The following is a 13,690-nucleotide window of genomic DNA, read 5'->3' as shown; positions in this document are numbered from 1 at the left end:
ATGAGTCAGAGGTCTGCCAGAGAGCCACGAGCTGGCCACGCGAGTTCACGTGAGAGTTAGACCTGCGTTCCATTGCATTTCTGAAGACTCCGGTTGGAACATTATTGAAGATTTATGTTAAAAACATCCTAAAGATTGATTCTATACATCGTTTGACATGTTTCTACGGACTGCAACGGAACTTTTTTACTTTTCGTCTGCACCTAGTGATCGTGCCTCATGAATTTGGATTACTGGGCTAAACGCGCGAACAAAAAGGAGGTATTTGGACATAAATGATAGACATTATCGAATAAAACAAACATTTATTGTGGAACTGGGATTCCTGGGAGTGCATTCTGATGAAGATCATCAAAATAAAGTGAATATTTATAATGCTATTTCTGACTTCTGTTGACTACACAACATGGCGGATATCTGTTTGGGTTGTTTTGGTCTCTGAGCGCTGTACTCAGATTATGGCATGGTGTGCTTTTTCCGTAAAGTTTAAAAAAAATCTGACACAGCGGTTGCATTAAGGAGAAGTGGATCTAAAATTCCATGCATAACAGTTGTATCTTTTAGCAATGTTTATTATGAGTATTTCTGTAACTTGATGTGGCTCTCTGCAAAATCACCGGATGTTTTGGAACTACTGAACATAACGTGCCAACGTAAACTCAGATTTCTGGATATAAATATAAACTTTACCGAACAAAACATACATGTATTGTGTAACATGAAGTCCTATGAGTGTCATCTGATGAAGATCATCAAAGGTTAGTGATTAATTTTATCTCTATTTCTGCTTTTTGTGACTCCTCTCTTTGGCTGGAAAAATGGCTGTGTTTTTCTGTGACTTGGCTCTGATCTAACATAATCGTTTGGTGTGCTTTCGTCGTAAAGCGTTTTTGAAATCGGACACTGTGGCTGGATTTACAACAAGTGTATCTTTAAAATGGTGTAAAATACTTGTATGTTTGAGGAATTTTAATTATGGGATTTCTGTTGTTTTGAATTTGGCGCCCTGCAGTTTCACTGGCTGTTGACGAGGTGGGACGCTACCCACATACCCTAGTGAGGTTAAGAAAAGTTTAATGCCTTTATATTTAATAGTTTTAACCCTACAAAATCATGCTTGTTATATACAGTGCATTCAGAAACTATTCAGACCCCTTGACTTTTTCTACATTTTGTTACGTTACATTCAGAGACTTGTCCAGAAGCCATTCCTGCTTTGTCTTGGCTGTGTGCTTAGGGTCGTTGTCCTGTTGGACGGTGACCCTTCACCCCAGTCTGAGTTCCTGAGCACTCTGGAGCAGATTTTCATCAAGGATCTCTCTGTACTTTGCTCCGTTAATCTTTCCCTCGATCCTGACTAGTCTCCCAGTCCCTGTCGCTGAAAAACATCCCCACAGCACAATGCTGCCACCACCATGCTTCACCATAGGGATAGCGCCAGGTTTCCTCCAGACGTGACACTTGGCAATCAGGCCAAAGAGTTCAATTTTGGAACCAAGATTGGAGCTCTGTCAGAGTAACCATTTTGTTCTTGGTCACCTCCCTGACCAATGCCCTTCTCCCCCGATTGCTCAGTTTGGCTGGGCGGCCAGCTCTAGGAAGAGTCTTGGTGGTTCCAAGACTCATGGCTCGGTTTTAGCTCTGATATGCACTGTCAACTGTGGGACCTTATATAGACAGGTGTGTGCCTTTCCAAATAATGTCCAATCAATTGTATTTACCACAGGTGGACTCCAATCAAGTTGGAGAAAAATCTCAAGGATGATCAATAGAAACTGGATGCACCTGAGCTCAATTTCGAGTCTCATAGCAAAGGGTCTGAATACTTACAGTTGAAGTAAGTTGAAGTTTCTCAACCACTCCACAAATTTCATGTTAACAAACTATAGTTTTGGTTAGGACATCTACTTTGTGCATGACACAAGTTTTCCAACAATTGTTTACAGACAGATTATTTCACTGTATCACAATTCCAGTGGGTCAGAAGTTTACATACACTAAGTTGACTGTGCCTTTAAACAGCTTGGAAAATTCCAGAAAATGATGTCATGGTTTTAGAAGCTTCTGATATGCTAATTGACATAATTTGAGTCAATTGGAGGTGTACCTGTGAATGTATTTCAAGGCCTACCTTCAAACTCAGTGCCTCTTTACTTGACATGATGGGAAAATCAAATGAAATCAGCCAAGACCTCAGAAAAATTATTGTAGACCTCCAGAAGTCTGGTTCATCCTTGGTAGCAATTTCCAAACGCCTGAAGGTACCACGTTCATCTGTACAAACAATAGTACGCAAGTATAAACACCATGGGACCACGCAGCCTTCATACCGCTCAGGAAGGAGACGCATTCTGTCTTCTAGAGATGAACGTACTTTGCTGTGAAAAGTGCAAATCAATCCCAGAACAACAGCAAAGGACCTTGTGAAGATGCTCGAGGAAACAGGTACAAAGGTATCTATATCCACAGTAAAACGAGTCCTATATCGACATAACCTGAAAGGCCGCTCAGCAAGGAAGAAGCAACTGCTCCAAAACCGCCATAAAAAAAGCCAGACTAAGGTTTGCAACTGCATATGGGGACAAAGATCATACTTTTTGAAGAAATGTCCTCTGGTCTGATGAAACAAAAATAGAACTGTTTGGCCATAATGACCATTGTTATGTTTGGAGGAAAAAGGGGGAGGCTTGCAAGCCGAAGAACACCATCCCAACCGTGAAGCACAGGGGTGGCAGCATCGTGTTGTGGGGGTGCTTTGCTGCAGGAGGGACCGGTCCACTTCACAAAATAGATGGCATCATAAGGAGGGAAAATTATGTGGATATATTGAAGCAACATCTCAAGACATCAGTCAGGAAGTTAAAGCTTGGTCGCAAATGGGTCTTCCAAATGGACAATGACCCCAAGCATACTTCCAAAGTTATGGCTTAAGGACAACAAAGTAAAGGTATTGGAGTGGCAATCACTAAGCTCTGACCTCAATCCTGTAGAAAATGTGTGGGCAGAACTGAAAAAGTGTGTGCGAGCAAGGAGGGCTACAAACCTGACTCCATTACACCAGCTCTGTCAGGAGGAATGGTCCAAAATTCACCCAACTTATTGTGGGAAGCTTGTGGAAGGCTATGCTACCAAATACTATGTGGAAGGCTTGTGGAAGGCTATGCTACCAAAAGCTTGTGGAAGGCAATGCTACCAATACTAATTGAGTGTATGTAAACTTCTGACCCACTGAGAATGTGATGAAAGAAATAAAAGCTGAAATAAATCATGCTCTCTGCTATTATTCTGACATTTTACAATCTTAAAATAAAGTGGTGATCCTAACTGACCTAGACAGGGAATTTTTACTTGGATTAAATGTCAGGAATTATGAAAAACTTGAGTTTAAAGCTTTAGTATTTGGCTAAGGTGTATTTAAACCTCCGACTTCAACTGTATGTAAATAAGGTTTTTCTAAAAACCTGTTTTCGCTTTGTCATTATGGGGTATTGTGATGTCATTATGGGGTATTGTGTGTAGATTGATATTTTTTTTGTCATTAATCAATTTTAGACTAAGGCTGTAACGTAACAAGATGTGGAAAAAGTCAAGAGGTCTGAATACTTTCTGAATGTACTGTAGGTATGGTGACGGAGGGCAACCTGAGAGGTTAACCTGTACGTGTTCATCTACAAAGCCCTTTAGGGTAAACTTCCTCTTTACCTCTGTAGTCTGGTCTCCTTCACCACCAGCAGTTACAATACCCGGTCTGCTAGGTGGTTGCTACTTAAAGTCCCCAGGACATTTACAGTATTAGGCAAGACTGCCTCCTCGTCTTGTGCACCAGAGGCATGGAATAGTCTACAATCCATGCTTCATCTAGACATTTTAGTGCCACTGAATTAATTTAAAATGTTGATGGGAGACTGTTACAGAGGAGTATAAATGTGTTTTTTTCCCGGACGGATCATGTTGTATTGTATTGTTGTATGTTTTAATTCTGTAATGTATTGATTGGTGCTGTCTTCTTGGCCAGGTCTCCCTTGAAAAAGAGACTCTGGGTCTCAATGGGGTTTTCCTGGTTAAATAAAAAAAACTGTTTTACTGCTCTTGAAAATTCAAACTTCTCAGAGAAGTTACCCTTATTTATTATCTTACGTGAAGGATTGTTGTACATTACTTTTACATATTTTTTTAGAGATTCTCCGGAGATTTTAGATGTACTGTATCAAATACTTTCTCAAAATCTGCTCTAAAGATTAAACCTATTTTCCTTGCATTCTCATAGTTTCCCATTATTTACAGTAGTTGTCTAATGTCTCCAATATACCTTAAGATACAGTGGGGAGAACAGGTATTTGATACACTGCCAATTTTGCAGGTTTTCCTACTTACAAAGCATGTAGAGGTCTGTAATTTTTATCATAGGTACACTTCAACTGTGAGAGACGGAATCTAAAACAAAATTCCAGAAAATCACATTGTCTGATTTTTAAGTAATTAATTAGCATTTTATTGCATGACATAAGTATTTGATCACCTACCAACCAGTAAGAATTCCGGCTCTCACAGACCTGTTAGTTTTTCTTTGAGAAGCCCTCCTGTTCTCCACTCATTACCTGTATTAACTGCACCTGTTTGAACTCGTTACCTGTATAAAAGACACCTGTCCACACACTCAATCAAACAGACTCCAACCTCTCCACAATGGCCAAGACCAGAGAGCTGTGTAAGGACATCAGGGATAAAATTGTAGACTGTGAAGACTCCTTCCCTCAGTAAGAGCATTGAAGATGGGTCGTGGCTGGGTCTTCCAGCATGACAAAGACCCGAAACACACAGCCAGGGCAACTAAGGAGTGGCTCCGTAAGAAGCATCTCAAGGTCCTGGAGTGGCCTAGCCAGTCTCCAGACCTGAACCCAATAGAAAATCTTTGGAGGGAGCTGAAAGTCCGTATTGCCCAGCGACAGCCCCGAAACCTGAAGGATCTGGAGAAGGTCTGTATGGAGGAGTGGGCCAAAATCCCTGCTGCAGTGTGTGCAAACCTGGTCAAGAACTACAGGAAACGTATGATCTCTGTAATTGCAAACAAAGGTTTCTGTACCAAATATTAAGTTCTGCTTTTCTGATGTATCAAATACTTATGTCATGCAATAAAATACAAATGAATTACTTAAAAATCATACAATGTGATTTTCTGGATTTTTGTTTTAGATTCCGTCTCTCACAGTTGAAGTGTACCTATGATAACAATTACAGACCTCCACATGCTTTGTAAGTAGGAAAACCTGCAAAATCGGCAGTGTTTCAAATACTTGTTCTCCCCACTGTATATATCAATATAATATGTCTTAAGATATATCAATATAATATATCTTTGGAATCCTGATTAATAATGTCCGGTAGGACCTTTTTTATTCTGAGTAATACATTTTGACAATATTTTTACATCACAACATTGAAGGGTGGAGGTGTGTTCTTGGCACATCTCTATGGAAAGCAGGGGGGACTAAGGATGTGGGGTGGGGAAGTGTAGGTGGAGAGAGATTAAATGGATCTAAGGCTCCTACTAGGGAGAAGAAATTGATTCCCCACATTGGAGACGAGCGGCTGCAGGTTGGAGCTGGGCTGGAGGCTTGGAGACGTCCAGGAAGGTGGGTGTGGGAACCCCATGTTGATCAGGAACGGAAGTTTAATGGGGATGCTAACGGGTCATGTCTGGCTTGTAGCGTATTCACAGTTTACATCTATAATGTAGATTCATCACATTAACTTGGAGTAAATGTATTCCATCTTTCTGTGAAACTGTCCATTTGTTTACTATTTTGACTGTTCATCTCGTGTTCTCCAACAAGTTTTCAGCCTTCATTCACTTTGAGTGTGTATTTACTGACCCTACTCTCTTTCTCAATGTTCTCATTGATTAAGTTCCCTAAACCTGAACTGCTAATCTATCTTGCATTAGACCATTCAATTGTGCCTTTTCTTAACGCATTGGAGTAAATTCCCCTGACCTTTGCATTCCTTCTTTACGTGTCCTTAACACAGATTTGGCAGACACTGCTTTCACACAGACCACAACACATCGGGTTGGAAGCAACAACACACACATTCTACAGAATATTTATTGAAATGTTATCTATGCGGACTTTCCAATATACTGCTTATTGATGGAGTTGAACTGGAATTCCATTGATGTACACGATCGTTCAAAAGTTTGGGGTCACTTTGAAATGTCCTTGTTTTCCTTGAAAACATACATGAAACGAGTTACAAAATGAATAGGAAATAGTCAAGACGTTGACAAGGTAATAAATATTGATTTTTAATTGAAATAATAATTGTGTCCTTCAAACTTTGCTTTCGTTAAAGAATCCTCAATTTGCAGAAATTACAGCCTTGCAGACTTTTGGCATTCTAGTTGTCAATTTGTTGAGGTGATCTGAAGAGATTTCACCCCATGCTTCCTGAAGAACCTCCCACAAGTTGGATTGGCTTGATGGGCACTTCTTACATACCATACGGTCAAGCTGCTCCCACAACAGCTCAATAGGGTTGAGATCCGGTGACTGTGCTGGCCACTCCATTATAGACAGAATACCAGCTGACTGCTTCTTCCCTAAATAGTTCTTGCATAGTTTGGAGCTGTGCTTTGGGTCAATGTCCTGTTGTAGGAGGAAATTGGCTCCAATTAAGTGCCATCCACTGGGCATGGCGTTGCAAAATGGAGTGATAGCCTTCCTTCTTCAAGATCCATTTCACCCTGTACAAATCTCCCACTTTACCATCACCAAAGCATCCCCAGACCATCACATTGCCTCCACCATGCTTGTGTAACAGTATAACTTCAGTCCGTTCCCTCGCCCCGATCCGGGCGCGAACCAGGGACCCTCTGCACACATCAACAACAGTCACCCACGAAGCATCGTTACCCATCGCTCCACAAAAGCCACGGCCCTTGCAGAGCAAGGGGAACCACTACTTCAAGGTCTCAGAGCAAGTGACGCCACCGATTGAAAGGCTATTAGCGCGCACCACCGCTAACTAGCTAGCCATTTCAAATCCGTTACACTTGACAGATGGCGTCAAGCACTCCCCCAGCATCTTTACTTTTTTTCTGCGTCTCACGAATGTTCTTCTTTGTGATCCGAACGCCTCAAACTTAGATTAGTCTGTCCATAACACTTTTTTCCAATCTTCCTCTGTCCAGTGTCTGTGTTTTTTTGCCCATCTTAATCTTTTCTTTTTATTGGCCAACCTGAGTTATGGCTTTTTCTTTGCAACTCTGCCTAGAAGGCCAGCATCCCGGAGTCGCCTCTTCACTGTTGACTTTGAGACTGGTGTTTTGCGGGTACTATTTAATGAAGCTGCCAGTTGAGGACTCGTGAGGCATCTGTCTCTCAAACTAAACACTCTAATGTACTTGTCCTCTTGCTCAGTTGTGCACTGGGGCCTCCCACTCCTCTTTCTATTCTGGTTAGAGCCAGTTTGCGCTGTTCTGTGAAGAGAGTAGTACACAGCGTTGTACAAGATCTTCAGTTTCTTGGCAATTTCTCACATGGAATAACCTTCATTTCTCAGAACAAGAAAAGACTGACGAGTTTCAGAAGAAAGTTCTTTGTTGTTAATTGCAAAAGGGTTTTCTAATGATCAATTAGCTAATCCAAGTTTATCATTTTAAAAGGCTAACACAACGTACCATTGGAACACAGGAGTGATGGTTGCTGATAATGGGCCTCAGTACACCTATGTAGATATTCCATAAAAAAAAAAAGCAATTTCCAGCTACAATAGTCATTTACAACATTAACAATTTCTACACTGTATTTCTGATCAATTTGATGTTATTTTAATGGACAAAAATGTTGCCTTTCTTTCAAAAACAAGGACATTTCTAAGTGACCCCAAACTTTTGAAAGGTAGTGTATATATGTAGCACCTGTTATTAGTTAACATCATCAATAATAACTCCAGGTAAATGATAGTGGGTAGTATAGTGTATAGCCCAGAGAAAGGGAGAACAAACACAGGCATTAAAAGACAGAGACACAAGTCCATTTTATTCAACAAAGAATAAGTCCATAGATTAATTGAGAACCCAACAAACAGAGGAAGCACTACAAGCCAGGCTGCTGCTAACTCGGCATCCTGGGGCGACAGGCAGGATCGCAGGAATCACAGCAGCGGCGGAATACAAGGGAAAATAGATTCAACCGAGCAGGAAGAGGAGACGTGCCGCAGATGAGGGGGAGAGAGACGAGGAGGTCACTGATCCAGAGAGAGCAAGAGTGAGAGAGAAACGCAGAGAGATAGAAAAGTAGTGAAAGGGAGAATAAGAGTTAAATAAGCTGATGGAGGTCTACAGGGTGCCCCCTCCTCCTCTCCAATCCCCCTCTTCAGCTCTCTGAGAGGAATCCCTCCTAGGCCAGTGTGTGTTTGGTGTTTATGTTAAAGTGCCCCCCTCCCCTTTCTCCCATGGCCACGGTGATGACGGATGAGTTAAACCCCTGCTCAGGAGAGGGAGATGTGAGGGAGTGTGGACACGGACACACACACCACACACACACGCGAGCAGCACACACACGCACACACACAGACAGACAGGAGGGCAGATACATTCAGAAGCACAGCCATGCACACGGACAAAGACGCACAGGTGCATAAACTAAACCCAGTCCATGCTATGATTAGATACACATTAGTCTCTGTGGTTGATTTATTATGTCTGTTTGTGTGGTTGTGATTACTCATGCCTGTGTGTCAACTATATATATATATATATATATATATAGCGGAGATATATATATGTGTGTGTGTAGAGCGGAGACCAGGTTGGACAGTATAGACGGGTCTGGTCCCTTCCCTTTAGTCAGTGTTCCATGCCTAGCAATGAACTCCAGGGGTCAAAGTCAGAGGTCAAAGTCAGTATAAGTTCCAGTAAGGCCACAGCAGGGTCGGTCACTCAGCATAGTCTGTCTCCACTGTCGCCTTGGCAACCGTTGTGGCCACCTTGGCAACTGTTGCCAAGCACCCCGTAGCCAGGTGGGCTGAGGGCGGGGCAGTGGGAGGGGCTAGATGCTGGGCCGTTGGCGGGTGGTATCGTAGGATCGACACACCTGTGACTGAGACACCACCCCATGTTCCTCCTGGGAGAAGGCATAGCCATCTAGAGAGAAGAAGAGGGGAGAGGGACAGGTACAGTAAGTACACCACTGTATGTTTACCTACCTACATAGAAGTAAATCCAAGGCTGGGACAAGGATACTCACGGGACACGTTGCTCTGCTGCACAGAGTTTTTGCGGCCCACGTTGGAGGGTGTTTTCCTAAAGACCCGGGTCAACAGGTGGGCACGCTCGTTCAGACTGGAGGAGAAGAGACGGACAGGTAAGTCAACCAATCACAGAATACACAGCCACTGATTGACAGGTTACAGCACCAATCACAGGGAAAATCACTATATCTCTATAACAGGTTAACACAACCAACACAACAGGTGGAAGTACAACTCTGAGGGATAACCAGTCATACGACAGGTCAATTTCTATTGCAACGAATCCTTCAGAACTAACCTGCTCTGTGGCAGGCTAACTCGGGGCTAACTCCATTTATCATGAATGAAGTCTGAGCCGTGAGTTGAGGACCAAAGTAAATCAGAAACCCTCCCTCTTACAAAGATTGCATCATCATTCCCATCATTTCAGGAAGAAGACTGATTCAATAATTTATTAATCAAAAAGGTGTTTTTGTGTTTATTTCTTTTTATGTTAAAATACCTAAACACATTATTAGTAATGCGAGGAAGCATTTGAAACTTCTGTATGACTACTACTACAATTATTTTAATCGATAGGAGTGGGAAGAAAAGGTGCTCATGCATTGATAAGCACACCAAAGTAATAAAATAAAGACGGCCCTTCTAAAAGCCTATTTCACACCATAACCTGCAGAGTTTGAAAGATAACTTTTCCTTCATTTTGATTTCAGCACAAATGAACATGTGGCTCCGACTCGCCCATGGATTGATGTTTCAGTACGTCTCAATGAAGGGTTTGGCGTTTGACTAGCCGTGTGCGACATGTAGCAGGGTTGCAACTGCGCATACGCTTTGATCACACTGACAGCTTCATTGCACTTTGGTACACCAGAATTACATTCATTTCCAATGACAACGCTGCGTCTGCCTTGCAGCATTGCGTTGCAGAGGCAGTGGCAGTGCGTTCGGTGTGGTGCATAGCATACGTTGGATTTATGGAACGTATGTGTCAAACTGTATGCGTTAACGGATTGACATAAATGGTAGCAGAAGGTGAATGTTGAACTTTTGTCGCATACATATCCAGATGATACTGCGAACTATTTAGCGCTAGAGTTAGCGGCAGGCGGTCGAGCAATATCCACCGTCGTAGTATGGTTGAAGCCTGAGCTGGTATGTGAAGCTAACTGAAGCTGGCTAGCTTTAGAAAATCCTGAGTAGATATAGCTTACTTCGTAGTATAACCCTCAGGATTCTTTGATTGTGACCGAACACTATCTGAAGCTTAGCTTGAGTGTCACTGGCCTGCTACACTATAGCTGAAACGTTTGCAGAGCGTGGGACGATTCATCTGTAATTGAACCTGGGAGTAAGCAGCGCCGCTCGGCTAGAGGCTCGCGTCGCTCAGCGTAAATTACACTCTAGGTTCTGGTCAAATTACGACACACAGCTCACCTCGGAGAACACTTGATCAAGTGACTCGCGCTCTGCTCATGCGGTCCAGAAGTTACACGGCCACCCCAGTGTAACGCCCATGTCACCCTGTCTGTGCTATCATGCCAACTCCTTGTCACTCATTCTCATGCCAATGACTTGACAATAACAACCTTTGGCAAGAGCACAAACAGATCTAGGACCAGGTTATGATTTCCTTCCCTTTATGAACACATATAGGTGAAAACAATGGATAGTCCACCCTATTGCTTACACCCTGAAGACCTGCAGATCTGAGGTCTTGAAGGAAAGGAACAAGGAAGTGAGAAGAGGAGATCATTTTGTACTATTAGGACATGGCATGGGCACTTGTCTTTCCCACTAACACGGACTTTGCTGATAAAGGAAAGGAAGGAAAATGTACAACTGTGATGTGTTGTTGTCTTCAGATGAATTGCACTAGTTGTAAGTCTCTCTGGATAAGAGTTTCTGCTAAATGACTAAAATGTCCATGTAAATAGCCGAGTCCTTTTAGTATGATAGAAGTCAACCCCTGCCTAGACCTTACACCAAGACAAGACAACTTCTTGATGTGACTACCAGAGCCATACCTGGGAGGGTAGGGGCTAGGGGGCTGGGCATATGTCTTGGCTGGTACTGAAGAGCAGATTGACATTCAGTTAATCCAATCCCATCTCATTATGTGACTGCAGGGCAAACAGACAGCCATGTTAAGCCCCCCCCCCCCCCTGCTCTCTCTCCAGAGGAAGACTACACCCTCTGTTTTCCAGGACAAACAGTCATCCCTCCTCTACTCTAAACATTCACGCTCACATGCAAACATGTGCAAATTCACACAGACATACACGCATACATCCCCCAGCCTTCCTCTCTCTCTCTCAATCCTCCTCCTCACTAATGGCAATGCTAAACATTCTGTTAACAGTCAGTATCCAAACAGAACAGAATGTTTCCTTCTAACAGAATGCTTTTACAGAATTCTTCCCATATTGTCTGATTCCGCTGTGGAACACGTTAGGTTACTTCTCTAAATGAAGCATTAAATCACATGAGGGGTTTCCCTGGCACTGGGGCAGGGGCCCTGATCCGATCCACAGAGTGTGTGGACCCAGGCCAGCCTCCCCAAGGTTACACTTCTGAGCAAGCAGCATGGATCTATTCTTTATGGTACCACAGGGAACTTAGACCTGGTGTGTTTGGCAAAGCCTAAAAAACCGTTATGAAGTTTTGCAACCGTATCATTCGCCAAAGAAAATTAGGTCTGCTAAATGGATGACAAGGTGAATGAATGAAGAACAAATTGAAAGACTAAAAAATAAATATATAAATAGCACATCTGTAAAGCCATGACTGAATCCATCACACGTCGCCCCTGTAGTGTCGCTGTCTGAAAGGGGAGTGAGACTCCAAACAGTCCAAGGACGCTCCACATCTAATTACTTCCCCAGAGAAACGTTGGTCCTCTACCTTTCCCATCCTCGTCCCAATCCTCTCCCGTTATGAAATACAAATACAGATGTGTGCGTTTCTCCTCTGTGCCTCTCAAACTCCTCAATGCTTTCCATGGTCGTCGCTGGGGGTTCCTACCCATGTCTGGGAGAAGGTTCAGCCCAGGCCCTCACCTCGAGGCTAGGGAAGGCTGTGTGCACCGATCCGTCCCAAAACAACGCCCTGCCTCCCCTCCCTGTCCCCAAGCACCTCCCCAGCCCACCTCTGTCCGAGCCAGTTCTCGGTTCTGGACTGTTGGCCCAGCCGTCTCACTGGATGATTGAGGACTATTGTTCCTGCCCAAAGCCCACCAAAGAGCCCCATCCACAGCCAATATCCCACACAACCGCCTCTCAAATGGCCAAACCTCAGTCTTCCATCTCCCACTCCATTCCTCAACCTAATATGGCCAAATACCTCCGATCTTTTAAAGCCCCTTCTAACATGATCAACCCTGAATGGTTCTAATCCTTATCTTCTGATCGATATACTGACTACAACCCACGATACAAAACAAACACACACACAAACGGCAAACTCTAACACACAACCACAGAGGCTACAGCACACTCAGTCCTTACAGCAGTGCAAACCTGTCCACTTCCTGACTCGACACAATCAGATGGAGAGATAGGAAGAAGAAGATGGGGAAGGAAAAGAAAGAGATATGATGAAACATGAGTGCTGAGGTGGGTGAGTGACAGTGAGAGTAGGATGCAGTGAGAGAGACGGGGGAGGAGTCTTGCGGAGCAGGAGCAGACACACAGGTCAGAGTTCACACAGTGAGCCAGGTCAAACCAAGCCAAGGTGCTACCTGTGTCTGTGTCTGTGCCCTGAGCTCTGGGGCTAGGGGACCTCAGGGTTGGCTTTGGCCCTGTGGATGGGTCAACCATGTTACCAACAGGTTAGCTGGCCATGGTTACATCACTCTCATATGTGGTATACGCTAGACATTAAAACACTGGGACATAAATCTAAATAAACACATCAATCTTACAGACTTTGTAACAAAATCTTTAAATGGGGGGACCCCTCAGTCCAAGGAATTATCATTACCTCACATGGATATGCTACGAAAATGACATGAACGATGTCGCAGTAAGATCTGTGCCCCCCCCCTCCCCAACTGTGATCCCTTGATGCAGTGTGTGTGTGTGTGCGTGAGTCTGACCTGCGTCCGCTGGCGTCTCGGAGCACGGCGGCCCCTGGGTCTACAGCCCTGGCCTCCAGCTCCTGAACCTCTTCCAGAAGAGACTTCTTCACAGTGCGACGACCCCTACAACACATTCACAGGATTATGTTGCTAGTCAGGATTTCACAGTTTTTTTTTGTGATATCTGCGGTCAAAAATGCTTGATTTCTTTGGCATTGCAAATTGCAAACCTTTTCTGTCAGTGAAATAATATTTGTTAGGGCCTCCCGGGTGGCGCAGTGGTCTAGAGCACTGCATCGCAGCGCTAGCTGCGCCACCAGAGTCTCTGGGTTCGCGCCCAGGCTCTGTCGCAGCCGGCCG

General features: G+C 43.7%; 1 protein-coding gene across 6 annotated transcripts in view; it reads right to left on the bottom strand.

The window, feature by feature from the left end:
• Positions 1-8,012: 8,012 nt before the first annotated feature.
• Positions 8,013-13,690, bottom strand: part of atp8a2 (ATPase phospholipid transporting 8A2) — an 81,894-nt gene continuing 76,216 nt past the window's right edge. For all 6 annotated transcript variants that reach the window (XM_071414569.1, XM_071414570.1, XM_071414572.1 and 3 more), the window contains 3 exons: positions 13,349-13,453; positions 9,249-9,343; positions 8,013-9,145 (listed from right to left, as the gene is read on the bottom strand). In XM_071414569.1, coding sequence (XP_071270670.1) covers positions 9,051-9,145; positions 9,249-9,343; positions 13,349-13,453 — 295 coding nt within the window. In that variant the 3' untranslated portion in view covers positions 8,013-9,050. The remainder of the gene's footprint in view (positions 9,146-9,248; positions 9,344-13,348; positions 13,454-13,690) is intronic.

The sequence above is a fragment of the Salvelinus alpinus genome, chromosome 8, assembly GCF_045679555.1.
Source record: "Salvelinus alpinus chromosome 8, SLU_Salpinus.1, whole genome shotgun sequence".
Lineage (NCBI taxonomy): Eukaryota > Metazoa > Chordata > Actinopteri > Salmoniformes > Salmonidae > Salvelinus > Salvelinus alpinus.
This window is presented reverse-complemented; position numbering and strand designations above follow the sequence as displayed.